Raw genomic sequence first — 26,241 nt, forward strand, 5'->3', positions numbered from 1 at the left:
TTATATTGCTTTAACTGTTATTCTGGGGACGAAAAGAGACACTGATTACTCAGTAAATATTTTGGTCCTGGAATCACTGTCACCAACACAGTTATATAACACAAGTGAGGGTGCTGAGAGGGGAGGAGATGGTAACCCTAGAGTAAGTTGTATTTCACTGTTCCCTCACCGACCACCATAGGGTTTGACCACCAAAACCAAAGAAAACTTCACTAACTTCATAGGAGGAAAATATGCATTTGATTTTTGCCTTAAGTTGTATGCACTGGCTCATTACTGATTTGAACTTTTTTATCATCTGTATTTAATTTTTTTTCCTTCTATGATTGTCCACGCTCTTTACACATTTGCTTTACTGAGACGTTCATTGATTTGAATCAAGATATTAAACGTTCTCTGTCCTATACACCCAAATATTCCCATCCCCTCTCAGGTCATTTACCTCTTTTTGTTTACAGTGCGGGGCGGTGGGGTTGGGTGTGAGGTAGCGAGAGGAGAGACGTACAGTTGCTTTCCATCCCAGGAGTCAACCCCATGGCTCACTGACGAGGATAACAGCGAATAATACAAGGTTCATTTTATAACTGTGATTGGTGTTCACTTTGGGAAACCCATCTTCGCAAACTTTGGTCCGCCGCGATCGCTGAGTTGATCAGCAGTCCGGCGACTCCCAGGAGGCTGGGGCTGCCCGGGCCCCGCGCGCCCGCGGCCGCCGCCGCCGCCGCCGCCACCCCCGCCGCCCCCGGGGCGCGCGCCCGTGCCCGGCCCCCGCCTGCACCGCCGCGCCGCTCCGGAGCCGGGCTGCGGTCACCGAGCGCCCGGGTGCGGATGCGGGCGCCGGCCCGGGGTCGGCCAGGAGCGCGCGAGCCGGGCGCCGGGGGCTTCGCGCCGGCTGCCAGGGCCCGGCGCGCTCAGCTAGGAAAGTTCTCCGGGCGCGAGGCCGGAGCTCAGCGCGGGGCCGGAGAAGGCCAGGTAAGGAGGGAACCGGGGCGCCTCGGCCGCCGCTCTCCCGCCGCCGTCCGCACCCTCACACCTCGCGACGCTGGGGCCGCTCGCCGGGTGAGGCCTCTGTGCTGGCCCCGCCCCCGGGTGGGGGCCGCTCGCCGCAGACCCCCGGTAGCGCCCGTGCTTCGCCGCCGGTGCTCCTGCGCGCGCCGCACCGCCGCCCGGCTCCCGCCCCGCTCGAGCCAGCGGCGAGCCCCGGGTCCGCACGGCGCAGCTGGATCTTGGCGGGCGCGGGGGGGTCGCTGCTGCGGGTCGGCGCGCGGGCCCTGGGCGCTCGGGTCGTCCGCGCATAGAGGTGAATCTTCCTCCCACCTCTGCTGTTGGTCCCACTCGTGCCCCGGGCACCTTGGAGTCCCTCCAAAAGGCCGGATTTTCGAGGGAGAAAAGCTGCTTCTGGGGGCCCTGATAATCTTTAGGTTGGCCTTGGGGAAGTCGGGCAGCGGCGGGAAGTTTCTTTCTGCAAAGGGTCTGACTAGGGGCAGGGTTTCACGCTGAGTTGGGGACCGAGAAAGCGATCTCATCCAAGGTCACGCTGACCTGTTTACTCTATTAGGGGAATGCCCCTGAAAAAAAAGGGAAGGAAGGAAAGAAAAAGACGTTTGAAAACCACTAAATTACCTCCTCACCAAGGTCGGTTACAGAGGTATGATACATTTTGAGGGTCTGTATTTTAAGAAAAGATTAAAGGCACAGAATCAAATACAGTAGTAGGACTATGGCCAAAAAAAAAAAAAATTGTTTTAGTCAGGAGATATTTTGCAAAAAGTGAAAAAGTTCTATATGTAAATAAATGGAAAAGTAGAATTAGAAACCCACTTTTCTACATAACCTAATTTGATTTTCTAAACTTCTAGAATGTGACAGCCTTCCTTCCTGACTTTTCACTCCAACTTCTGTGGTTAGGTATTTTCAATTTGCAAGCTTGCACATTGCAACTGAGTTTTATGGCAGCCTTAAAAAAATTATTGCTCTCTGTTCATACTAAAGTTTGGTGGCTATTTTCTTTTCTGTTATTTTTAATACCAAGGACTGTTGCATGAACATGTCCCTGGTGTGACAGTACAGGAACTTGGCATTGTTCTTTGTGGCAAGAGAAAACCAAACAAGAACTACCTGAAACAAAATATAAACAAAACAAAAATTGGATCTCCTTCCTCATTTGCAAAATGAAGAGGTCTGGCTGATCCCAGATGATCTTTAAGGCTCTTTCCTTCTCTGGGAGACTGGGTTTGTCTTTTGAAGAGTTTGGGATACAAATATTAAGTGAGATCTAGAGTAAGATGTTATCTGTCCTAAAATTTTATACGTATAAACTGGGAGACATTTGATAGTTGAGTTTCTTTAATCTCATCAGTCTCTCAAAATAGCTGAATCATTGTGCATCCTGGGTTTCTAAATGGTTAGAAACATTTAATAACATTCTATGTTATTAAATAAAAATATGTCATGGGAAGCCCAAATCCCATGCTTCTTATCACAAGACTGACTAATAGGGTTGACACACTGGAGCATTCACATCTGCTTATTTTGAAACAGTCCCCAGGAAAGATCAAGAATGGTTATGAAGCACTTGCTGTAGTATGTGAGCATAACAACACACAGTGACATGACAGGCAAGAAGTTTTGGAACAGCTTTGGAAAATATCCACGATAGATTTGCAAGCCTGCAAATTGCAATTGAAATCGTTTTTTGTAATTACGGGTGTTGGTCAGCTGGGATTATGAGCTATAGAGAATAAGAATTTACAAGAGTATATTGAATCATTAATGAGATTTTTTTTTAAAGGAAAGGGGAAAATATTTCTCTTTTATCTAAGTAGTTAGATGAAAATGTCAAAGTGAAATTTACAACCGGTTATTTTATAAATTAAATAAATAACCAAAAGTTGCTGACTTAAAGTTCCTGTAACAATGCTGGATCCTCCTCCAGCCCAGAGAATTCAGGGATCAATTCATACAGACCCAAAGTGAGATCTTCTCATTTTGTGCTTTTCAGCAGAATAACCTCTAGTGACTGTCACACACACACTCTGAAATTGGCGGAGGAGGAGGGATTTATGGTCTAGAAAATGGTCTATAGCAGCTGAGCCTATAGAAGAACTTTCATCTCTCTGAGCCTCATTTTCCATTCTGAACGATGCTGATAATACTATTTGGGTTGCAGAGTTGTTGTGACTCCTAAGTGGGTCAGCATAGGCAAGACCCAGTGTCTGGCACATAATAAGAGCACAGCTCATCTTAGTTCTCCCTGTCTTCCTTAGTAGGTGTTTGTTTACTGACTGAACAAACTGTAGGTTGAACAGTAGGTCACAGTTTTTTGCTTTTGATTTCAGAAACTCCATGTGGCAAAATCTTGATAATTATTGAATCTTGGTAATGGGTATATAGGGATTTATTATATATTATTTTCTCTGTTTTGGAATATGTTTAAAATTATTCATCAGAACAAAAATTTAAGAGTGAATCTGAAAAAAAACCCCACCTTATAAGATATATTTCTAATCTAGCATTTCATTTTTAATTGGAATTTTTAAAATTATTCTATATGGACAGGAAAGAAAAATACAATTATATAGAGTGAAGGGATGGGTAGGGAATGATACTGGAGAGCAATCCGTGGTGATCTTCAATTTTTTGTGAAAATATTTTTTATTTTAAAAGGATCCAAAAATACCACAATGTTGATACTTGTTAATTCTGGTTGTTGGATTCATGGATTTTTATTCTCTGAAATTTTTGTATTTAAAAATTCTCAAATTAATATAAAACCACCTTTTGGTTTTGTAAGATTATTATAAAGGAAGCAGGGACTTCTCTGATGGTGCAGTGGTTAAGAATCCACCTGCCAGTGCAGGGGACATGGGTTCAATCCCTGGTCCAGGAAGATCCCACATGCTGTGGAGCAACTAAGCCCATGCGCCACAACTACTGAGCCCACATGCTACAACTACTGAAGCCCTGTGCCCTAGAGCCTGCACGCCACAACTACTGAAGCCCAGGCACTCTAGGGACCACGTGCCGCAACTACTGAAGCCCGCACACCTAGAGCCCATGCTCCGCAACAAGAGAAGCCACCACAATGAGAAGCCCACGCACCGCAACGAAGAGTAGCCCCCGCTCGCCACAACTAGAGAAAGCCCTCACGCAGCAACGAAGACCCAACGCAGCCAAAAAAATAAATAAATAAAAAATAAAGTAAGCAAACAATACAGATATGTGCAAAGAAAAAAGTAGTGTCCCACCATACAGGAATAACCACCCTTAAGATTAAGTGAAGATCATTCCATATGTCTTTCTTTGCATTTATACAACTAGAAGGATACAGACACATCACTGTGTAATGTGGTTCTCCAATGACACATATAATGTTTGGGGGTTTATTTGTCTGTTTGCTTTTGGTCTTTGATGGAAGTTCTAAAAAACAAGTTTCTTTGCATTTTGATTTTTCAAGACTTTAGACTGTCTTTTAAAATGTAGCATTTATTTTAAAATTCAATATGCAACAACTGACTTTAAATGAGTTTTAAGTAGCTTAAGTTTTTTGCATATAAGATGTATTTTTAGATTATTTTATATCTCATAATTTGAAGCTGGGTTTTAATTACGTCAACATTTGAATTTCACTAAAATGCAAGCCCCATGAGGGCAGGGATTTATTGAATTACTGCGTATGTTAATTAGTAATATTTTCCTGGCCATTTGAAAGTTGATGATGCAGTCAATTATGCTATAATGCTTGTTTTGAAAACCAGCGTCATTCCAATGCAATTGAAATATTAGGGAACAATTTGAGCATAACACGAATTTTGCACTTGCTTATATATGATTTACTCAGCCAGAAACACCAGGTGAACACAGTAAACTGCAACCAGCTAACTGAGCCCTGTAGGAATACACAAAATGCAAACACACAGAGACCTCAAACGTCTACCAGCTACCTTGGTTCACCATGTGGTATCCTGCAAGATTGTGTTTTGCTATTCTTTTGCACTTAGGAATTTTTCTACATAAAAACACACTCATTGAACATCCCAAGAATGTTTAAGCATCTTGATTCAAAAAAGGCAAATAGTGCATGCAAAAGGAAAGCTTCAATATTGAAGAGAAGCTTGAGATAATCAAATATTTTGAAAGAATCAAGAGAATATGTAGTATTTCCTGAGCAGCAGGAATAAGGGAATAATCCACATTGCAGATCATGACAGGAAATGCACAAAAAAGAAACATCTATGGCTGGAATAAGCTCAAGTACTACAAAGTCAATAACAACGAGGCTGAAAGAAATCAAAGAAATGGAAAGATTGTTGAGCATGTGGATGGAGGACCAGTGAACAATCTTTCTCACAAAGAGAAAGCTCCTGTCTATATATGAACACTTGAAATGGTCATTCCCTGCAGAAGTGCTCCTGTTAGCACCAGTAGTGGCTGGTTTGGTGGTTTCAAACATTGCTGACCCTGGTGTGTAATCCACCTGCTCATTAAGCCCGAAAAAATGACAGAGGAAAGATTATAGCCAATTAGCTAGCACACATGAACTTATTAGGTGTGTTTGCCAGGAAGGAAAATGAGAACCTGAAGTAAATAAACATAGAAAAAGTGAGTTCATTTGCTGCATATAGAACACTTGGAGGAGAGGTAAGTGAAGGTGTCTACCTTGGATTCATATCAAGAAAAGACTGTTTAATGCATCCATGATTCCAGCTTCTCTTGCATCTTTCATCAGGAATCGTAGGTGAACTTACTGCTTGACGTGATAGCAGGTGATCAAAAGTGAATGGCTTTCTGCTTGTGCCTTTAACCATTTCCAGGACATGGAGAAGTCAGAAGAACTTGAAGCAGAGTATGGGGGTTGTTCGTTTAAAGCAATCAAATGATGAGCTTGAGAAGGAGAGGTTTACTGCCGTGTCTTCAAATTAAGAATTATAGGGACTGCGTGATTCAACATAGGACTCAACCTATCCTTCTGTTGCTCCAAAAATTGTAATTTCTTTTTTTTCTCTTTTTTTGGCTGCGTTGGGTCTTCATTGCTGTGCGACGGCTTTCTCTAGTTGTGGCTCACAGGCTCTAGAGCGCAGGCTCAGTAGTTGTGGTGCATGGGCTTAGTTGCTCCGCGGCATGTGGGATCTCCCCAGACCAGGGATTGAACCCGTGTCCCCTGCATTGGCAGGTGGATTCTTAACCACTGCTGCACCAGGGAAGTCCCTGTAATTTCTTTTTTTTCCTTCCAGTTTTATTGAGATATAATTGACATACAGCACTGTATAATTTTAAGATGTGCAGCATAACGATCTGACTTACATACGTCATGAAATGATTACCACAGTAAGTTTAGTGAATATCCATCACCTCATATGGATACAAAATTAAAGAAATAGGAAAAATATTTTTTCCTTGTGATGAGACCACTTAGGATTTGCTCTCTGAGCAACTTTCATGTATAACATAAAGCAGTGTTAACTATATTTATCATGTTGTACATGACATCCTTAGTACTTATTTATAACTGGGAGTTTGTACCTTTTGACCACCTTCATCCAGTTCCCCCTGCCCCCAACTCCCACCTCTGGTAACCACAAATCTGATCTCTTTTTCTATGAGTCTGTTTATTTTTGAAGTATAATTGACCTACCGCCCTATGTTAGTTCCTGGTGCACAACATAGTGAGTTGATATTTCTATACATTTCAGAATGATCACTATGTAAGTCTGGTTACCATCTGTCACCATACAAAGATATTACATAATTATCCACTATATTCCCCAGACTGTACATTTCATACCCGTGACTCATTTATTTTGTAACTGGAAGTTTGTACCTCTCAACCTCCCTCACCTATTTCTCTCATCCTCCCACCTGAAAATTTGTAATTTCTTAAGAAGACATTTAAATTCATTGACTCTAGGACTGAAGGGAGAAAACAAGAATGTTGTTGATTTGTTCCAGTTATTCCAAATATTTAGATTCAAACTATATGTGAAGCAGTATGTCATGGTGGTTAAGAGAGCAGAGCCTTGGCATCTGCCTGCCTGGGAGTGAATCTGGGCTCTGTCATTAGTGTATCCTTAAGCAACCTATATTTCAGTTTTCTCATCTGTAAAATGGGGACAATAAAACTACCTACTTCAAAAAGTTGTGAGGATTAAATGACATAATATTTTAAGGCTCTTAGAAACATGCCTGGCATATAGTAAGTGAATGTTCAGCAAATGTTAGGTGCTGGTAGTAATAGTGCTGGTAGTAGTACTAATAGTAGTATATGAGGATTAAGAAGATGGCAATTATATATTGCATTAATTTCCCATTGCTCAACTCATCTAAAATTTGGTGAAGTCACAATTAGAAGAATTACAGAGCTATTTGTTTTGAGTTCCTATGGGCTGTTTATTTAGTATTAATCTCTGGATGTGTCTGAAACGTCAAGTATCTGCCATATAAGTGTGGCTCAATTTTACAAAGAATTGACCCAGCTGAAAGTCAACCAAGGAAACATGGTATTCCAGGAATTTTGGAGATTGGTATATGAATGACATCACTATCTAGAAGTTGCCCATGTGTCCAGATGCTTAACAGTGTTGGGGCCACCTGACTCCATGAAAGGAAAACCTATAAAGTGATGCTGGGAACCACAGTGAATTTAAATGTAATTCCCAGAGCCACTTATCCTGTCTTGTTTTCCAGATATGACTGAAGACCTGTTATCACCTGATTTTCCTAATTTAAATCTAGCAAGGATTGAGTGTCTTCTGCTCCATAGACCTATATTCCAAGTCTGTCATAAAATGTAGATTATTAGATTAATGAAAAGCCTCATGTATAGTTAGTATTGGTGTATACTGTGTGTGTATTCATTTTCTATTGCTTTGTAACAAATTACCACAAACTTAGTGGCTTAAAACAACATAAATTTATTATCTCACAGTTTTTGTGAGTCAGAAGTCCAGGCACAGCTAAACTGGATCCTCAGCTCAGGGCCTCACACGCTTGCAATCCAGGTGTCAGCCACACTGCACCCCTCATTTGGAGTCCAGGGTCCTCTTCCAAGCTTTTTAGGGTGCTGGCAGAACTCAGCTCCTTGTGGTTGTAGGACTGAGGTCCCCATTATCCTGGTATCTGTTGGTTGGGTACTTCTTTCAGCTCACAGATACTGCCTGCAGTTCCTTGCCTTGTGGCCCCCATAGGCATGTCATAGCATGATGTCTGCTTTTTTCTAGGCCAGTAAGAATATGTTTGTCTAATTTCCAATCCCTCTCAAGTCCTACAGTGGAGTCTTATATAACTTAACATAATCGCAGCGGTGACTACTCCAGCACCATTGGTCATATAATGTTAACTAATCAAGGGAGCATCTGTCCCATGCCATTCACAGGTTCTGCCCAGACTCATGAGAAGGGGATTATAGGGTGTGCGCACAAGCAGGGCAGGAATCTTAGAATTCTCCCTACCACCGTATGTGATAAAGTGAGAAAGCAAACATGGCTGAAGATAATCAAATGTGACTTTAGCTGAGACAAGAGAATCAGAGAAGCCCTTCATAGCCTGTGGGCATGGTATGAAAAGTCAAAGGCATACTCCAGCCTAGAAGCCTAGTGGTACATGAAGAGACTTAGGCATTATGTGCAAACAAAGACTGGTGTGGACCTTCTGGAATCCAGAAGGCCACAATCCAATCTCCAGCATAAAATTTATAAGATTGTCTGTCTGAGATTTCCAGTGTACACCATGAGGTATCATCAGAAGATGAAATGAGAAAACAAGACCATGTAATATAATTGCTTAGAAAAGTGGAATTCTCCTAAGGAAAAAGGATAAAGTAGTGCCTTCCTTGGTAGGATAAAGAGGCCAAGAGCTGTAGGGGGGTTGGCCATCTTTTTAGGCAGAAACCAGATGGTGACACATCTATGCCTTGGATAACATCTGACTGTAGCATATGAATATTGTAGCCAATATCATTTACATTTATATCAACTCTCTGCTCTTAATCTTAGATAATTCTTCCATATTTATACATTTATATGCTATACATATGCACTGTTTGCACAGCATCATGTCAAGTCTTTCCATTTCCTCTCTCTTATTGCTTGAGAGGCTCTAGACCAGCACTGTCCAAGAGAAATATAACGCAAGCCACATATGTAATTTAAAATTTTCTAGTAGCAACATTAAAAAACAAGAAGAAATGGACGAAATTAGCTTTAATAACATGTTTTATTTAACCCAGTATTTCCAAAACATTATCATTTCAACATGTAACCAATATAAAAATTATTCATGACTTATTCCTTATCTTTGTACTAAGTCTTCGCAATCCGTTGTGCACAGCACATCTTACTTCAGACCAGCCATATTTCAGAGTCTCAACAGCCACATGTGGCTCATGGCTCCTGCAATAGCCAGCACACCCCTAGAATTCTAAGGCCTCTGATCATGGGCATTTAATTTCAACTCTCATTTCTCTTTGTACTCACTTTCTAGATAATCTTGCCAGCTCCAGTCCTTATTCAGGATTGTCCTGTGTTATTACAAGACAACTGTTACATACCCCTCCATCCTGCCCCTTATCTTCTGTTGTGAACTCTGTTGCTAGACCAAGTGCATCAGGTTAAACATGACTCAAACTGAGTCCCCCTTTCCTCCAAGCTTTTCCAAGTCCCCCTTTTCCAAGCTTCGGGAAAGAAAGGGATGAAAGGAAGATGAAAGCATCTTCATCCCTTTTCTGTTCCTCTATCTCAGTAGAGACACATCTTCCTTTCATTTCTTCCTCATGGTCTAATATATGCTTTCCTTTCTTTTTAGTCCAACACCTAAGCCGTTGATTCAGGTATTGATCATATCTCACTTGGACTTCCTGGCTTATTAACCTGCTTGTTCCAAAACTGTATTCTACACACTGCTTTTCTACCTGAGCACTGTTATCATTGTTATTTATATATATAGATATATATATATATATACACACACACACACACACATACATACATATACATACATATAGATACATATATAATGACCAATTAATAAAGCCAATATTTTAAAAATGCACACACTATCTACATTCATTTCTTTTAAAAATACTTAAATATATACCCCAACTGAGAGAATAAGCAAATTATGACGCTTTAAAAAGGAAAACATATATAATGGGCAATATTATAGTGGAAGCCATGTAGACCGATAATAAAGGCCATAAAAACTCAGAGCCTAGAAGGTGCACTTCAGCCACCACGTTAAGGAAAGGCTGCTGCAGAATATCCACGAACCTTGAGCCCCCCTTGGAGATGAGTGGTGGGGAAGAAAAATGCCTCCTGACCTGAGCAAAGCATGGAAATGAAGACACACAGGAGAAAATGTGCCTTTCCAGCCCTTTAAAAATAAGCATTAGGGCTTCCCTGGTGGCTCAGTGGTTAAGAAACTGCCTGCCAATGCAGGGGACACGGGTTCAAGCCCTGGTCTGGGAAGATCCCACATGCCACAGAGCAACTAAGCTCGTGTGCCACGACTACTGAGCCTGTGCTCTAGAGCCCGTGCTCCGCAACAAAAGAAGCCACCTCAATGAGAAGCCCGCGCACCACAACTAGAGAAAGCCTGTGCACAGCAACAAAGACCCAATGCAGCCATAAATAAAATAAATAAAATAAATTTAAAAAAATAATAATAAGGATTAAAATCCAGACCCTTTACTCTACAGAATGTTCTGTTGTCTCTCAACCCCATCCCCCTAAAAGTTTGTAACCCTGGTTGCATAACAAAATGACTGGGAAATTTGTGAAAAAATGCCGGTGCCTGGGCCCTACCACAGTCCTTAAGTAATTAAACAATCTCTAGAGTTGGGCCCCAGTCATAAACCTGGTGTTAAGATCTGCAGTCATAATTCAGTTCTGCCCCTCAGCTCTACATTTTGACCTACGCTAGGAATAATGTTCTATTTCATATCATGGAGAGTTGTGTTATTTTAGAGCTAAAAGGAACCACACATTATTTGTCCAACTCTTTCATTTTATCAATGAGGAAACAGGTCTGGGAAGCTTAAAATCACACGCTGTTTAAGGGCACAGCTAAGACTGGGACCCTTCTCTTAAGTAGTAATGCCAACTGGACAGACTAGATAGCAGAATGGCGCACTGACACCAGCACTGCAGCCGTGGACAGACAACTAGGGATCAGGGAACATTACATGGAGTAACCAGCATGGGAGGACAGCCAGTGGTCAGCCAGGAATGGACACAGCTGAGGCTCTGCAAGCAAGGATAATTCAGAGATCCTTCAGGAACAAGATAAAATAATGGCTCTCAAACTTTAGTGTGCATAAGAATCAGCTGGGAGCCTATCAGAAATGCATCTGTCTGGGTCCCTTCCTGGCTCAGTAGTTCTGGGGTGGGGCCAGGAAAGGAGCATTTTAACAAGCCACCCAGGTGATTCTTTTTTTTTTTAAGATTGTAAAGTTTTTTATTTTTATTTTATTTTTTTAACGTTTTTATTGGAGTATAATTGCTTTACAACGTTGTGTTACTTTCTGCTGTATAACAAAGTGAATCAGCTATATGTATACATATATCCCCATATCCCCTCCCTCTTGCGTCTCCCTCCCACGCTCCCTATCCCACCCCTCTAGGTGGTCACAAAGCACCGAGATGATCTCCCTGTGCTATGCAGCTGCTTCCCACTAGCTATCTATTTTACGTTTGGTAGTGTATATATGTCCATGCCACTCTCTCACTTCGTCCCAGCTTACCCTTCCCCCTCCCCATATCCTCAAGTCCATTCTCTAGTCAGTCTGCGTCTTTATTCCCGTCTTGCCCCTAGGTTCTTCATGACCATTTTTTTTTTTTTTAGATTCCATATATATGTGTTAGCATACGGTATTTGTTTTTCTCTTTCTGACTTACTTCACTCTGTATGACAGACTCTAGGTCCATCCACCTCACTACAAATAACTCAGTTTAGTTTCTTTTTATGGCTGAGTAATATTCCATTGTATATATGTGCCACATCTTCTTTATCCATTCATCTGTCGATGGACACTTAGGTTGCTTCCATGTCCTGGCTATTGTAAATAGAGCTGCAATGAACATTGTGGTACAGGACTCTTTTTGAATTATGGTTTTCTCAGGGTATATGCCCAGTAGTGGGATTGCTGGGTCATATGGTAGTCCTATTTTTAGTTTTGTAAGGAACCTCCATACTGTTCTCCATAGTGGAGATCACTATGGAGAACATAGTGTATCAATTTACATTCCCACCAACAGTGCAAGAGGGTTCCCTTTTCTCCACACCCTCTCCAGCATTTATTGTTTGTAGATTTTTTGATGATGGCCATTCTGACCGGTGTGAGATGATACCTCACATTGTAGTTTTGATTTGCATTTCTCTAATGATTAATGATGTTGAGCATTCTTTCATGTGTTTGTTGGCAATCTGTATATCTTCTTTGGAGAAATGTCTATTTAGGTCTTCTGCCCATTTTGAATTGGGTTGTTTGTTTTTGTAATATTGAGCTGCATGAGCTGCTTGTAAATTTTGTAGATTAATCCTTTGTCAGTTGCTTCATTTGCAAATATTTTCCCCCATTCTGAGGGTTGTCTTTTTGTCTTGTTTATGGTTTCCTTTGCTGTGCAAAAGCTTTTAAGTTTCATTAGGTCCCATTTATTTATTTTTGTTTTTATTTCCATTCCTCTAGGAGGTGGGTCAAAAAGGATCTTGCTGTGATTTATGTCATAGAGTGTTCTGCCTATGTTTTCCTCTAAGAGTTTGATAGTATCTGGCCTTACATTTAGGTCTCTAATCCATTTTGAGTTTATTTTTGTGTATGGTGTTAGGGAGTGTTCTAATTTCATTCTCTTACATATAGCTGTCCAGTTTTCCCAGCACCACTCATTGAAGAGGCTGTCTTTTCTCCATTGTAAATTCTTGCCTCCTTGATCAAAGATAAGGTGACCATATGTGTGTGGGTTTATCTCTGGGCTTTCTATCCTGTTCCATTGATCTATATTTCTGTTTTTGTGCCAGTACCATACTGCCTTGATTACTGTAGCTTTGTAGTATAGTCTGAAGTCTGGGAGCCTGATTCCTCCAGCTCCGTTTTTCTTTCTCAAGATTGCTTTGGCTTTTCGGGGTCTTTTGTGTTTCCATACAAATTGTGCAATTTTTTGTTCTAGTTCTGTTAAAAATGCCAGTGGTAGTTTGATAGGGATTGCATTGAATCTGTAGATTGCTTTGGGTAGTAGAGTCATTTTCACAATGTTGATTCTTCCAATCCAAGAACATGGTATATCTCTCCATCTATCTGTATCATCTTTGATTTCTTTCATCAGTGTCTTATAGTTTTCTGCATACAGGTCTTTTGTCTCCTTAGGTAGGTTTATTCCTAGGTATTTTATTCTTTTTGTTGCAGTGGTAAATGGGAGTGTTTTCTTAATTTCACTTTCAGATTTTTCATCATTAGTGTATAGGAATGCAAGAGATTTCTGTGCATTAATTTTGTATCCTGCTACTTTACCAAATTCATTGATTAGCTCTAATAGTTTTCTGGTAGCATCTTTAGGATTCTCTATGTATAGTATCATGTCATCTGCAAACAGTGACAGCTTTACTTCTTCTTTTCCGATTTGGATTCCTTTTATTTCTTTTTCTTCTCTGATTGCTGTGGCTAAAACTTCCAAAACTATGTTGAATAATAGTGGTGAGAGTGGGCAACCTTGTCTTGTTCCTGATCTTAGCGGAAATGGTTTCAGTGTTACGCCGTTGAGGATGATGTTGGCTGTGGCCAGGTGATTCTGATGGAGGTGATCTGAGCACACCTGCTGGGAAGCACTAAACACTAATCTAAGGAACAAGATTGTTGTTGGCTTCCAGAGACTGGCTTCTTGGCCACTGGAAAGTGAAGACTTAAGGATGGGTTGGTTCTGGGTCTATACCTGCCAGCAGTAGGTGGTCAGGACACAAGATAGGGACGAATGATAGAGATCACTCCTGCAGAAATGAGTAAATTTAGAATTTACAGTATAAGGATGGCTCGTCTTCATTTGTAATCCTCTGAGGGAAAGAAAACTTTTTTTTTTAAATTTATTTATATATATTTTTTATTTTTGGCTGTGTTGGGTCTTCGTTTCTGTGTGAGGGCTTTCTCCAGTTGCGGTGAGCGGGGGCCACTCTTCATCGCGGTGTGCGGGCCTCTCACGGTCGCGGCCTCTCTTGTTGCGGAGCACAGGCTCAGTAATTGTGGCTCACGGGCCTAGTTGCTCCGCGGCATGTGGGATCTTCCCAGACCAGGGCTCGAACCCGTGTCCCCTGCATTGGCAGGCAGATTCCCAACCACTGCGCCACCAGGGAAGCCCGGAAAGAAAACTTTTGAAAACTGTATTCTCCAAATGGCTCAGCTCTGTAACATACAAGCAACAAATACAGCAATGGCATTTCTATGTTATCTAAAAATTTGCTAAGAATTTTTAATAAAGATTTTCTCATCTGAATCTTCCAGCACCCTTTAAAGTGGACAGAATAGGTGATATCACCTCTGCTTTACTGATGAATAAATATGTCTGAGTTCATCTCAGTAGCAGGGAGGAAACTAAAGCCTACATTTTCTAAATGCTGGTACTGTGAAAGCAGAATGATGCAGTTTAAACTGTGAGTTTCACAGTCAGGCAGACCTGGATGGAATCTTAGTTCCAATATGAGCAGTGTGGTAACCTTGAACAGTTTACTTGCCTTCTCTGAGTTTTCTCATCTCTGAGATGGAGATAATAGTACTTTCCTCATGGGGTTGTTGTGCAGATTAAATGAGATAATTTTTCAAATATGTCTGGCTGAATAAGTGCAGCTCCTTAAAGATAAGCAGAGAAAACTAGCTTTTTTTTTTTTTCCAAAACAACATAAATTTATTCTCTCATAGTTCTGAAGGCCAGAAGTCTGAAATCATGGTGTTGGTAGGTGTACTCCTTCCAGAAGCTCTAAGGGAGATTCTGTTCCTTGCCTCTTCCAGTCTCTGGTGGCTGTCGGCATTGCTTCATTTATGGCTGCATCACTCCAGTCTCTGCCTCTGTGGTAACATTGCTTCCTCCTCTTCTATCCTCCTCTTCTATCTGCATCCTCTGTGTGTCTCTTATAAGAACAATTGCCATTGGATTTGGCCCATCCAAGTAATCTAGGATGGTCTTCTCATCTGGAGATCCTTAACTTAGTTATATCTACAAAGACCTTTTTTCCAAATAAGATTACATTCACAGCTTCCAGGGATTAGGGCGTGGTCATATATATTGGGGGGCAAAAACTAGCTTTAAGTTCATGATTATTTCCCATATGGAACACACACCAAAGTTGGGATATGATTCCAATTAATGAGTAGAATATTGATGGAATTTTGATCTTCTTCGTTGCCTAGCAACTCAAACTAACACAATACCACATGCTACCAGAGTTGTTTTAATCAGATCAGGAATTCAACTGCTCTTAAGGAACTGAACGTTCTAAGAAGACAGAAGGATTCTCCTATGAATTTGGAGTGGTGCCAGACATCTTAAATAAGTGATGTCCCAACCCCTCAGTCAAGGTCTCCTCCACTTCTGTTCCCTTAGGTGACAGAATATGTTAGAACATCTGTTGAATTGGATAGAGAGTGGGGATGGAAAAGGCAGAGTGGGCTTGTACCTCTATACCAGTGTATTCAATCCACATTCACTGAGTGCCAAGGGTCAGAAATACAAAAACATTTGTCTTTGCCCCTGAAGAATTTTGGAATCTAGAAGAGGAAGTGAATCAATGTTGAATAATAATACAGCAGATTACTTCATGAGTGCCTTTCTATGTCTGTGTCCCTGGCAGTATTCTAAGCATTATGGATTGAGCAGTACAAGCAGATATAGCAGGTCTCAAATATCCACTGTTAGGATTATAATTTTACTGGCAAGCTGTCCTGGCGGAATATCCCACTGGTCTCCCAACACATTAAATCAGATTCACAACCTTGAAAGACACATTGCCTGCTGGGGAGGGCATGAAGCTGAGTGGAGGGGGACTTGAACTTCCAGCCTGTGACTTACTGCCTCCTATCCCTGAAGCAAGTTACTTAACCTGTCCGGTGCCCCGCCTTGCTCATCTGTAGGCTGAGCATGATGCCTTAGATACTGCCTCCCCCACAGCAGTAAGTGTGATGCAGCGAGGTAATAAATGTCCACATTGTGAACCGATAACTGCCATTTCTGAGCTGATCTTCATCAGTTTGCCACCCAGTTTAGATCACATTTCACTGAGCATCTTTGTGCCTGCCTTTACATTTCCTTATTCCCTAGAACTCAGGGTCTTACAATTTAAAGAGCAAACTTGGAAATATTTTGTTTATTTGCCCTTTATTTTGTCTCCGTCATTTGTATCCCCATGTGTTAACTTCTTGTGCAGGGAAGACCCACTTTATTGCTTAAGAAATCCATTGTGCTCCTTTGGCATTTCGGCATTTATTTACCCAAAAACATGACTTAAGGCCTACAGGCCTTTAAGGCAGGCAGCTGGTTGATGAATCATGTGCAGCATTCATAATCGTGCTGCTGGCACATGTCAGAGGAACACTCAGGCTCATCACCTGCCCCCGTCAGTTCTTCCCCTTCTAATAAAGTACATCTGTTTTGGTGACTGAATAAAAACACACCAAGCAGAGAAAGGCTGGGTGTGGAGTAATTTAATCAGGGCAAGTCAGCACTCCCTGTTGAGTGAGACAGTGTCAAGGATAGGAAGATGGCTTGGTAGCAGCTTATTGAAACAGAAGCCGACTGGGAAGGGCCGGAAACACAGTTCCTCATATAATCCTAATGGGTCACACTCCAGGAATGTAGGTGGCCCAGTATATCCCCCAAGTCAAGAGTTTAAGGGGACAAGATTCCCATAAGCCCCCTTCTGAATTGCCACAAACATTTTACATGGCCTCTCCCTATTAGCGTCATTTTAACAATTTGTTGAGGATTATAAATTTTTCAGGAAGTTCAAACCCCAGTTCAGAGCTCTACTGGTGGTGCTTTTTAATATTGGCTTCATGGCTGTGCTTGGCATCCTAAGGAATTGATTAATTTAAAATACCCAAGTTTTAAAAGTAAAACAGCAAGGGGACTGACATTTGCAGTCTGCATTTCACAGTTGTCACTACTCACTGTGTTTTTTAAAAACGTTTCTTTGTTTTGAATGTGCAGTAATATATAATTTTGTGTTTTGTTTGAAGAGGAGAAATGAAACATATTCAGGATGCCAGTCTGCCTTGAATCTCATCTCTCACAGAGAGATGGGTGGAGTGATAATTAGAGGGATGCAGACTGTGTAAAATGTATTTGAAAGCAGCATAAGTAGAAACAACAATATGGTTGTAAGTTATAGGTCTGTGTTGTTGTTTCTTTTTTTCATGGTTCACCTGGTGGTGTTCTTAATGTCATTACTTGCTGAGAAGAGAATCACTGTCCAAGATGAAAAACCAGGAACTTCAGCGGCAGCAGCTTCTTTATTTTCATTTCTAGTTCTGTTGGTAGTAACACTATTCCTTTTTTCACTTCAGCTAAGTCATTTTCACCTCTGTTTGTGTACTTTTTTTCTGAGACAAGATCTATGATATTTGATATTTTATTAACAGGTGTTCTGGAAAAAATCCATCTCAAGATAAAAACACTAAATATAGCACACAAGTTCAAGGTTCTTGAATGTTATTTTGGTTTCAAAAAAGTCAATCTAATGAATGCTTCACATTGAAAGCATTTATTGTTAAGAAACCTGGTGATAAATGATACATATCCTACAGCTCTGTCATCATGGTTAAATCTCTCCTGAGTCAGATCACATATTAGCATTTTTACCATATGGCTGAAAGGGTAGAGAATATATGTGCAGAGGAACAAGTCGCTAACATTTTTGACCATCTGGTAAATAAATGTGTAAGTAGCAGGAATTTTAATATTATTTATTTAGTTGTATGGATGCAACCTTTAACCTGAAATAGCCTCTAATACAGTGAAGGAGAACTGAATTTTTATTTCTCAAATAATTTAGATCTAATTAATTAAACATTTTCACAGTCTACTATGTGCTCTTAAAATCTGACTCCTAATTGTGTGTTTCTTATGTTTATTGATTTATTAGGGGTCCTTACAGTGCCTAATTTAAAATCTCTCTCATGGGAGATCACATGATTGGATCTGGCATGCAGGCTCAAGTCCTGAAGTTCTGCTCTGCCACCAACCACTGTGTGGCCTTGGATAAATTACCTGGCCTCTCTGAGCTTCGAATTCTTCATCTATAAAGAGTGAATAACATACTGTCAAACAGTATCTCTAAAAGGGTGGGCCATGGAAGGCCATGGATTGATGCATCAAAATCATGTGGGGAGCTTGTTCAAAATACCAACACTTGGGCTCCACCCTCAGAGATTCGGACTCAGTATATCCAGAAACAGTCTATGAATCTGCATATTTAGTCACTGTCCCAAGAGATTCTGAGGTATACTGAATTACTCTTATAGGGACCGGCTGATTATAGCACTTAGCTTTCTTGAAAAATATGTAGTTAGTTAATTGTAACAAATACTAAAATTCCTGTAAATAATTTATTATTATTAACAAGCCTAACTCTAAAATATGCAATTTTATATCCTAGAAATATACTTCTCAATTCTCCTTGTTTAATTAGAATCCTTTCTGGCTTTTTCTTACACAGGAAACCACAAAATATTTGTGGGCTAGATCTAAATCAGGAGCCCAGATGAACGTAAGGATGGTAGCATGGGATTCTTAGTTTTTCAAGATCCATACACACCAAACCCTTAATCACCCCAACTCCAGTGTCCGGGCTTTCTCTGGTTTTGTGAAGACTGAGCAAAACTCTGATGATGGAAAAGCAAAGGACTTAATTACTTGCTTCGATATCATTTAACATCAACTGAGAAGTGACCCAGACGGTAGTACAGCCATGGAAAGAAATTCAAGTTTATGGAAGAACCTAATAGATGAGCACCCAGTCTGCACCATCTGGAAGCAAGAGGCCGAAGGAGCCATCTATCATCTTGCCAGTATTTTATTTGTAGTAGGTTTCATGGGTGGCAGTGGATTCTTCGGGCTCCTTTACGTCTTCAGTTTGCTGGGGTTGGGTTTTCTCTGTTCTGCTATCTGGGCTTGGGTAGATGTCTGTGCAGCTGACATATTTTCCTGGAATTTTATATTGTTTGTCATCTGCTTCATGCGGTTTGTTCATATCGCCTATCAAGTTCGCAGCATAACCTTTGCGCGAGAATTTCAGCTGCTGTACAGCTCCCTCTTCCAGCCTCTGGGGACCTCTTTGCCCGACTTCAGAACTATTGCTATGAGCTCAGAAGTGGTTACTTTGGAAAAGGAGCACTGTTATGCCATGCAGGGGAAAACCTCCATTGACAAACTCTCCCTGCTTGTTTCAGGAAGGTTTGTACTCTTGACACTTGCATGTCTTTCCTCTTTATTAGTTACTAGCTTCTGTTTCTTTCTGCTGCATTTTCCATCTCAACACAGCATAGTCCTGGGCAGCATTTAGCACGCTGAGGCATGAGAAAGCCCTTGACACATGAGTCATGGACACAGGCATTTAGAGTACAGGGTATTATTTACTTGAAGCAGGTTATAATTTAGAGTCTTAATATTTCTTCATAGAAATCAAACGTACGAATTGGTTTGTCTGGATATGCTACTTGTTTCCAAGCTAATCATGAGAGTCAAGAGGATGATGCCAGCTTAAATTAATAGAATACTTATGTTAGCATGCAAAGTATTTTGAACAGATTCTGATAGGGCATTCTTTTAAATAATAAAGGACACTTAAATCTTATAATGATCATTTTTTTTCAGTAAATTCTACCAATTGCCCACTTGCTAGAAGGGGACGTGCACTATATATAAAATTTGAAAACAGAAAGTTTGGAGGAAGAAATACTAATGTGATTATTCATGTTTTTTAAAAGGTTAAATATTTAGTTTACAGAGGTGTTTCCAGTGGTACTTCTTTATGTTCTTCAGTGTTCTCCTACTTAATTTAAAATCTGACTGAGTGCATTGAAACTTTTAATTGAAATATATTATATACACATAAATGGGCACATATCATCAATGTACAGTTTGATGAATTTTCTGATGAATCTTACCCACTGTTCCAGAATCCTAACCATGGGAGGAACAGCAGTACATAAATCTTACAGGGGATTTTTGTCACTTACTGTAATGTATGAATTCAATATTTTGCCCTTAAAGATTTTAAAAGCCAAAAAAAAATCAGAGATCGGAAATACTGTTCCCTATCCTCGTCCCCAACTTAGTGCTCTCTTTCTCCTTCCCTCATAACTGATGTCCTTTGTGTTTGGGTAGGATCAGAGTGACAGTTGATGGCGAATTTCTGCATTACATTTTCCCCTTCCAGTTCCTGGATTCTCCTGAATGGGACTCACTGAAACCCACAGAGGAAGGCATTTTTCAGGTAAGGAATAACTAGGCCACACTGTGAACACTGCCTCTTCCAAACAGATAAACACTGTTCATTTAAAAACAGGCAAACAAGCAAACAGAGCAGCAGATGACATAGGAATAATTTATATTTAACTTTGGAATGTACTTAGTATCATGCATGTCTTCCCAGTTCCGCTTGAGTCTTGCTGATTAATGTCACTTTATAGGTCCGGCAACAAGGAGAAGATTGGGTATTACATATGACGGAAAGGAGTTTGTGATAAATATTCTTAAATTTTTCTTTGCTTAACTGAGTATATGGGAATTAAAATATAATTAATTGATATTTGACTCTAAACACTGCCACCTGTCACAGTTTAGAAAAACACCAAGAACAAAAAATCTGCCCTTATTAAAAAATAAGTGACTTTTAAAATTCAAAATACTGATGAATTTCAGTTGTTTTCTAGCAACAAAATGCTAAACTTACTGTCACTACTCTGCTGCCATATCTGGTAGTTTTGAAAGATAATCCTTTCAGTAGGTTCTGTCTATTATGGTATACTGTCTTCCTCTGGTTAATACATGTAACATACATGTGTGTATATATGTGTGTGTGTGTCTTTGTAATACAAACTCATATACATATGCACAATAGGTTAATTCTATTCGGTACTGCAGAAACTGCATTAGGGTTAAATGTTTACAGTCTTCAGGATTGACTTGGAAATATTTCTCTAACAAACATTAGCTAACTTTATTATGTTTTAATATCAAGTAGCTGTCACTTCACTGAAATGCAAAATCTAGATACCCAAACTTAGAAAACAGATAAAGTGGAGATGGGCACAACATTGTGATTATTCATGTTATAAATTACATATATAGTAATAAATTTTGTAGTTTCTATTTTTACAATATATTGTGGGTTGGTAGGCTTTTTTAACGTTAAAATCAGCACGAGAAATTCATGTAAAATTTGGGGCCAAAAAAACACCACATGGCAGAAGGATTCTTGCTTCCTAATCTCTGATTATGTGTGGTCTTGTGTTTGTTTAGGTAACCCTCACAGCAGAAACTGATTGTCGATATGTGTCCTGGAGGAGAAAGAAATTATACTTGCTCTTGGCTCAGCATCGTTACATCTCCCGCCTGTTTTCAGTTTTAATTGGCAGTGACATTGCAGATAAACTCTATGCCTTGAATGACAGGGTATATATAGGAAAAAGATGCCATTACGATATTCGGTTACCCAACTTCTATCAAATGTCAAGTCCTGAAATGTCCAGATCAGCCCTGACAGAACATTTTCAGAATTCCAGACGACATTGTGATAAATGACACCGAAGCCTGAAGTTTTATAATGATAAAAGACTCTCTTCATCACTCCCCAAATGAAATAGCAAAATACAGAAAATGGAGCTCACTAATATTTTTATAAATCCAACTCAGAGGCGAGATGCCACTGCCAGCTGTTTTATTCATCTCAACGTGTGCATTGTGAATAAATTTTACAAGTTTTTTTCTGTATTTCTCATTGGAATATATGGGGGGGGGGGTGAGTAACTATGGGCAGTTTGTCCTTTTCTGCATCAGCACTGGGAGAATGAAATTTTGCATTCTCAAATATGTCCTCAGACTTATTCAAATCTGCTGCCTTGCCCGACTGAGTTAGTTAGGGGTTGCTTCTCAAGAAGCAGCCAGTAAGTACTCTGAGCAGGAGAGTGGGTAGCTACTGTCCACATCAGTGTCTCCAGAATTCACTTTTTGCTACAACCTCTGATGAAAGCAACACGTGTTATTGTGGTGGGCAGCAATGATTTATTTTAAATGTGAAGTTATTTAATATGACTAGAAAGCAGAATAAATGCAAGAGATAACAGTATGCCCATCTTGAAGACTATTTTATTGCTACAAATAATTCATCAGCTTACTGATGAATAATTCATCAGCTTACTGACAGTAATCGTCAGTCCTAATCATTACAATAACATATTTTAAAAGAGGCATTTCATGAAAAACAAAGCTGCATACTAATTACTGAGTAAAAAGAATACTTGTGAATAAATAGTAAAAATGTAGCACAGCATCTCAACTTTACATGTTCGGTTGAAAGGGCAAGAGGGGGTGGTTTGGCTGCACAGTGAGGGACTCCTACTGAAAGCTCCACCCGCCGCAAGTGCGCCGCCACAAGCACGCCGCCGCCGCAAGCACGGGCAGGCCATGTTCTTTGGTAGAAAGATATAGCATCCTACATTTAACAAGTGTATATTGAGCACCTACTGTGGCTCCAGATGCTGACCTGGGCACTGGGAATATTTCAGCTAACAGAGATCCTATCCCTCGTAGAGCTCACATTCTGGAGGTGAGGGAGACAGATAATAAAATAAATCAGAAACACCTAGAGGTAGAAAGAGATAGTACCATGGAGAAAGCTAAATCAGGGAAGGTGGCTAGGGAGGGGCATTGCAATTTTAATAGTGGTCAAGGAAGGCCCGAGGGAGAAAGGTAATGTTTGAGCAAAGGCCCGAAAGAAGCAAAGGAACGATGCATGCAGCTATTTGGGGAAAGAGCCATCTGGGCCGAAGGAGAGCAAATGAGGTCTTTAGGCAAAAGCAGGAGCGGCTGGGAGGCCGGCATGGTTAGAGCAGGATGAGCACACGGGAGAGAGGGCAAAGAGGTAATATGGGGGCCTAATAAGCATGATAAGAACTTTGACTTTTATTCTGAGAATGACCAGAAGCCATTGGAGAGTTTTAAATAGAAGAGTGATGTGATCTGCCCTACGTTTTAATAGAATCACGTTGGCTAGTCTGCTGAGAATAGACTGGGGGAGATGGGGACAGGAGTGGACCTGGAAGGGGAGATCAGGGTTCAGTGTGAGATGCTTATTCAACTCTGAAGTAGAGGAAATAGTTGGAGGAGTCTAGAGTTCAAGAGAAAGGTCTGGGCTGGAGATAAAGATTTGGGGGTATTTCACATATAGCTGATATTTAAAGCGATGAGACTAGATGAAATGGTCAAGGGAGTGGATGTAGATTCAAAAGAAAAAATGGCCCGAGGACCTTTCCTTGGGACACTCCATTGTTAAGAGGACAGGGAGGTGGGAAAGAGTCAGCAGAGGATGCGAGAAAGAGCAGCCAGTGAGGTAGGAAGAAAACCACGAGTGTGCAGTCCTGGAAGCCAAGGGAAGAAAGTGTTTCAAGAAGGGAGCGATGAACTGCTTCAAATGTAGCCGACAGTCAGGTGATAGGAAGTCTGAGAATAAACCATTGGGTTGAGCAGCATGGAGGTCACTGGTGAACTTGACAGGAGAGGTTTTAGTGGAGTGACTGGGGACAAAAACTTGACTGAAGGAGGTTGAGGGGAAATGCGAGGCAAGATGTTGGAAGAGCAAGTGTAAGTGTGTTTATCAAGTTTTGATGTGAAGGGAAACAGAAATGGTTGGTAGCCTGAGCAGGAGGTGGGATCAAGAGAGAGGCTGTTTTAGCTGTTTTGTTTTTTTTTTAGATAAGAGAAATACCAGCATATTTGTATGCTGATGGGAATGATCCAGAAGAGAAGGGTGAATTGCTGGAGTGATGACCTTGAGCAGATGAGTCAAGGTCAATAGACAATCATTACTTAAGGAGAGAAGGCAGAGTATATGGGAGTGTAGATGCTGGCAAATGAGAGGTGTGATGGGAGCTTGTGAAAGTTCTCTCATAATTACTTCTATTTTCTCAGTGGCCTAGGAAGCAAAGTCAGCAAGGAGGATGGGGAAGAAGTAGTGGGGTTATGTAAAGTCCATTACTTTGTCTGTATGTTAGCATCTGCCGTAAGTGGGACAGTGTGACAAGGTCTGAATCATTAGTCTGGATGAGCTACGGAGCTATTCAAGCTCGGCATGAACTAAACGAATAGTCAGGAGGTTCTTCTGTCTCCCAGCCACACATGGCCATCATGGGCAGCACTTTCGAGCAGACACAATGGCGGCTGTCTGCCTGGTGCCATTGGAGGCCTTCAGGAAGCACCCACGGGCTTGTCAGTGGCTTCACAATGACTCTGGGAGAAATTCATTTCTTTGCATCTGTAAGACTTTGTGGTATGAAATATCAAAATACAGAGTACCCCAAGTAGCAGTCACACCTTAAGTTACTACCGGCTAACAATACGACGGGGTTTAATTACCAGATAGCTTTCTAACCATGAAAGTCAACTGAGAACAAAGCCAGACAGAAATGGGATATAGACTTTTGGCTCAAATCATGTGGCAGAGGGAGGAGAAGAATATACATACAAGTTTTCCAGAAATCGAACCATTTTTAGGATGAGGAGGAAGGAGTACAAACATAACAGGATAAAGAGAAGCTAAGAGATGCTGTGAAACCTCTCCATCTTCACACTTTTGTGTAGGCCTGGCACCGTCCCTCGGTATTAACAGATCGGTTATTATCCAGCACCTTGGTTGCACCCAGCTTTTCTCACTTAAAAAAATAAAAATAAAAAACCCTATAGTGACTTCTATGTATCTACTCTGTATGTTTGCTTTGAAATGTCTAGCAAACCACATTTTACTATCTCAAAATACTCTAATCAACCCAGATGGAAAGAAGAAAGCACTGATAATCCTGAAAGAGTACCCCAGAAGTGCAATATCACAGTGCATTTAAATTTAATCTCTATTAAAAACTGGGCTCAATTTAATCTTATCCTAATTGTTTCCAGCCCTAAATTCCTTTGACTCATCTATCGCTGGTAAGAGAGCAATAAGATGAGGAACCAGTTGTTTCCTTGTGTTAAAAATGCTTTGTGGCTTCATATACAAAATTTGTATATGCAAAAATAAATGGAGCGCCTTGTCCACAGAGTATTAAGAATTTCAAGACCGAGACAGTAGAGCATTTATGCCAAGCATGGGGCTCTTGTAAACCTGCGGCTCTCTGTGACTGTATAGGTCTCAGGCCCACGAAGCTGGTGATGGCCAAGAATGGTCCCTATGACTTGAAGGAATTGGGGTGATTGCTTTGTGATTTTTCTGTCCTAAATTTCGCTGTCAGGAAGAGCTGAGAAGTAGCCTGAGGAGGAAAGGGAGGGGCTTTGTCTTAAAATGAACCCATAAACACTCCCACCCCAGTTACCAAGGCCAGTTCCCAGAGGCTGCAGGCCCCTCTTACACACCTTTATTTCACCTGGATGTTTGGAAGCTTCCTATCCCCTCGGGGCAGGATGTGGAGGGGAGCTAGTCCTTCGAACCTGATCTGACCTTTGTGCAAATATAAGAAGGGACCAGTGTGATTTGCCCTGGACTCTGCACCCTTAGGAACTCACGGTGCTGAGATTCATCTACTGTAAAGGACAGTACGACGCTCTCAGCATTTACAGGTCGAAGAAATTTCTCTTCCCTTCAACAGAGGAGCAGAAGGAAATTCATCTGCTCTCTGCTCATCTGAATAAGCTCTGGGTGTCATACTGTTACACTGCACAGAACCAGAAGGACAGAGTTGATTTGACAGAGCACTTACAAAGCGAAATCCCTCAACTAAGCTGGCAAGAGCCATAAGAAAAACAGACAGTACTAGGCAGAGAGTATATACTACTATAAGAGCAATATATTACACAACATTATGTACTTGAGTCCCCTGGTTTCACCAAGGGCGTAAATATATATGTGGCATTGGATTGCACTTTCAAACTAGGTTCCACGTTCCATTATGTTGCATATGGCTATAGAAGAAATTAATCTTCAGAAATGGTATTCCCAAATTAATATTATTTTTTAGTAAAAGACTAAAAGACAGTTTTTATACAAATTTGAGAAATCAATGGG

General features: G+C 40.8%; 1 protein-coding gene across 2 annotated transcripts; it reads left to right on the plus strand.

Moving 5' to 3' along the window:
• Positions 1-547: 547 nt before the first annotated feature.
• Positions 548-21,954, plus strand: POPDC3 (popeye domain cAMP effector 3). 2 transcript variants are annotated; one of them, XM_082475444.1, is made up of 4 exons: positions 548-571; positions 18,685-19,421; positions 20,355-20,463; positions 21,492-21,954. In XM_082475444.1, exons 2-4 carry the CDS (start codon positions 18,937-18,939, stop codon positions 21,771-21,773), a joined length of 876 nt encoding a protein of 291 aa, XP_082331570.1. In that variant the 5' UTR covers positions 548-571; positions 18,685-18,936; the 3' UTR covers positions 21,774-21,954. The 2 variants fall into 2 exon arrangements, with proteins under 2 accessions (XP_082331570.1, XP_082331569.1); XM_082475443.1 differs by lacking the exon at positions 548-571 and adding an exon at positions 760-972.
• Positions 21,955-26,241: the final 4,287 nt, after the last annotated feature.

The sequence above is a fragment of the Balaenoptera physalus genome (assembly GCF_965194825.1).
Source record: "Balaenoptera physalus genome assembly, chromosome: 9".
NCBI classification, from domain to species: Eukaryota; Metazoa; Chordata; class Mammalia; order Artiodactyla; family Balaenopteridae; genus Balaenoptera; species Balaenoptera physalus.

What these genes read in the sequence shown, in the direction of transcription:
- POPDC3 (XM_082475444.1), top strand. Translation starts at nt 18,937, where the DNA reads ATGGAAAGAAATTCAAGTTTATGGAAGAACCTAATAGATGAGCACCCA. An exon ending in TCCCTGCTTGTTTCAGGAAG is followed by an intron (nt 19,422 to 20,354) that starts GTTTGTACTCTT and finishes GTGTTTGGGTAG; the next exon opens with GATCAGAGTGACAGTTGATG. An exon ending in CAGAGGAAGGCATTTTTCAG is followed by an intron (nt 20,464 to 21,491) that starts GTAAGGAATAAC and finishes GTGTTTGTTTAG; the next exon opens with GTAACCCTCACAGCAGAAAC.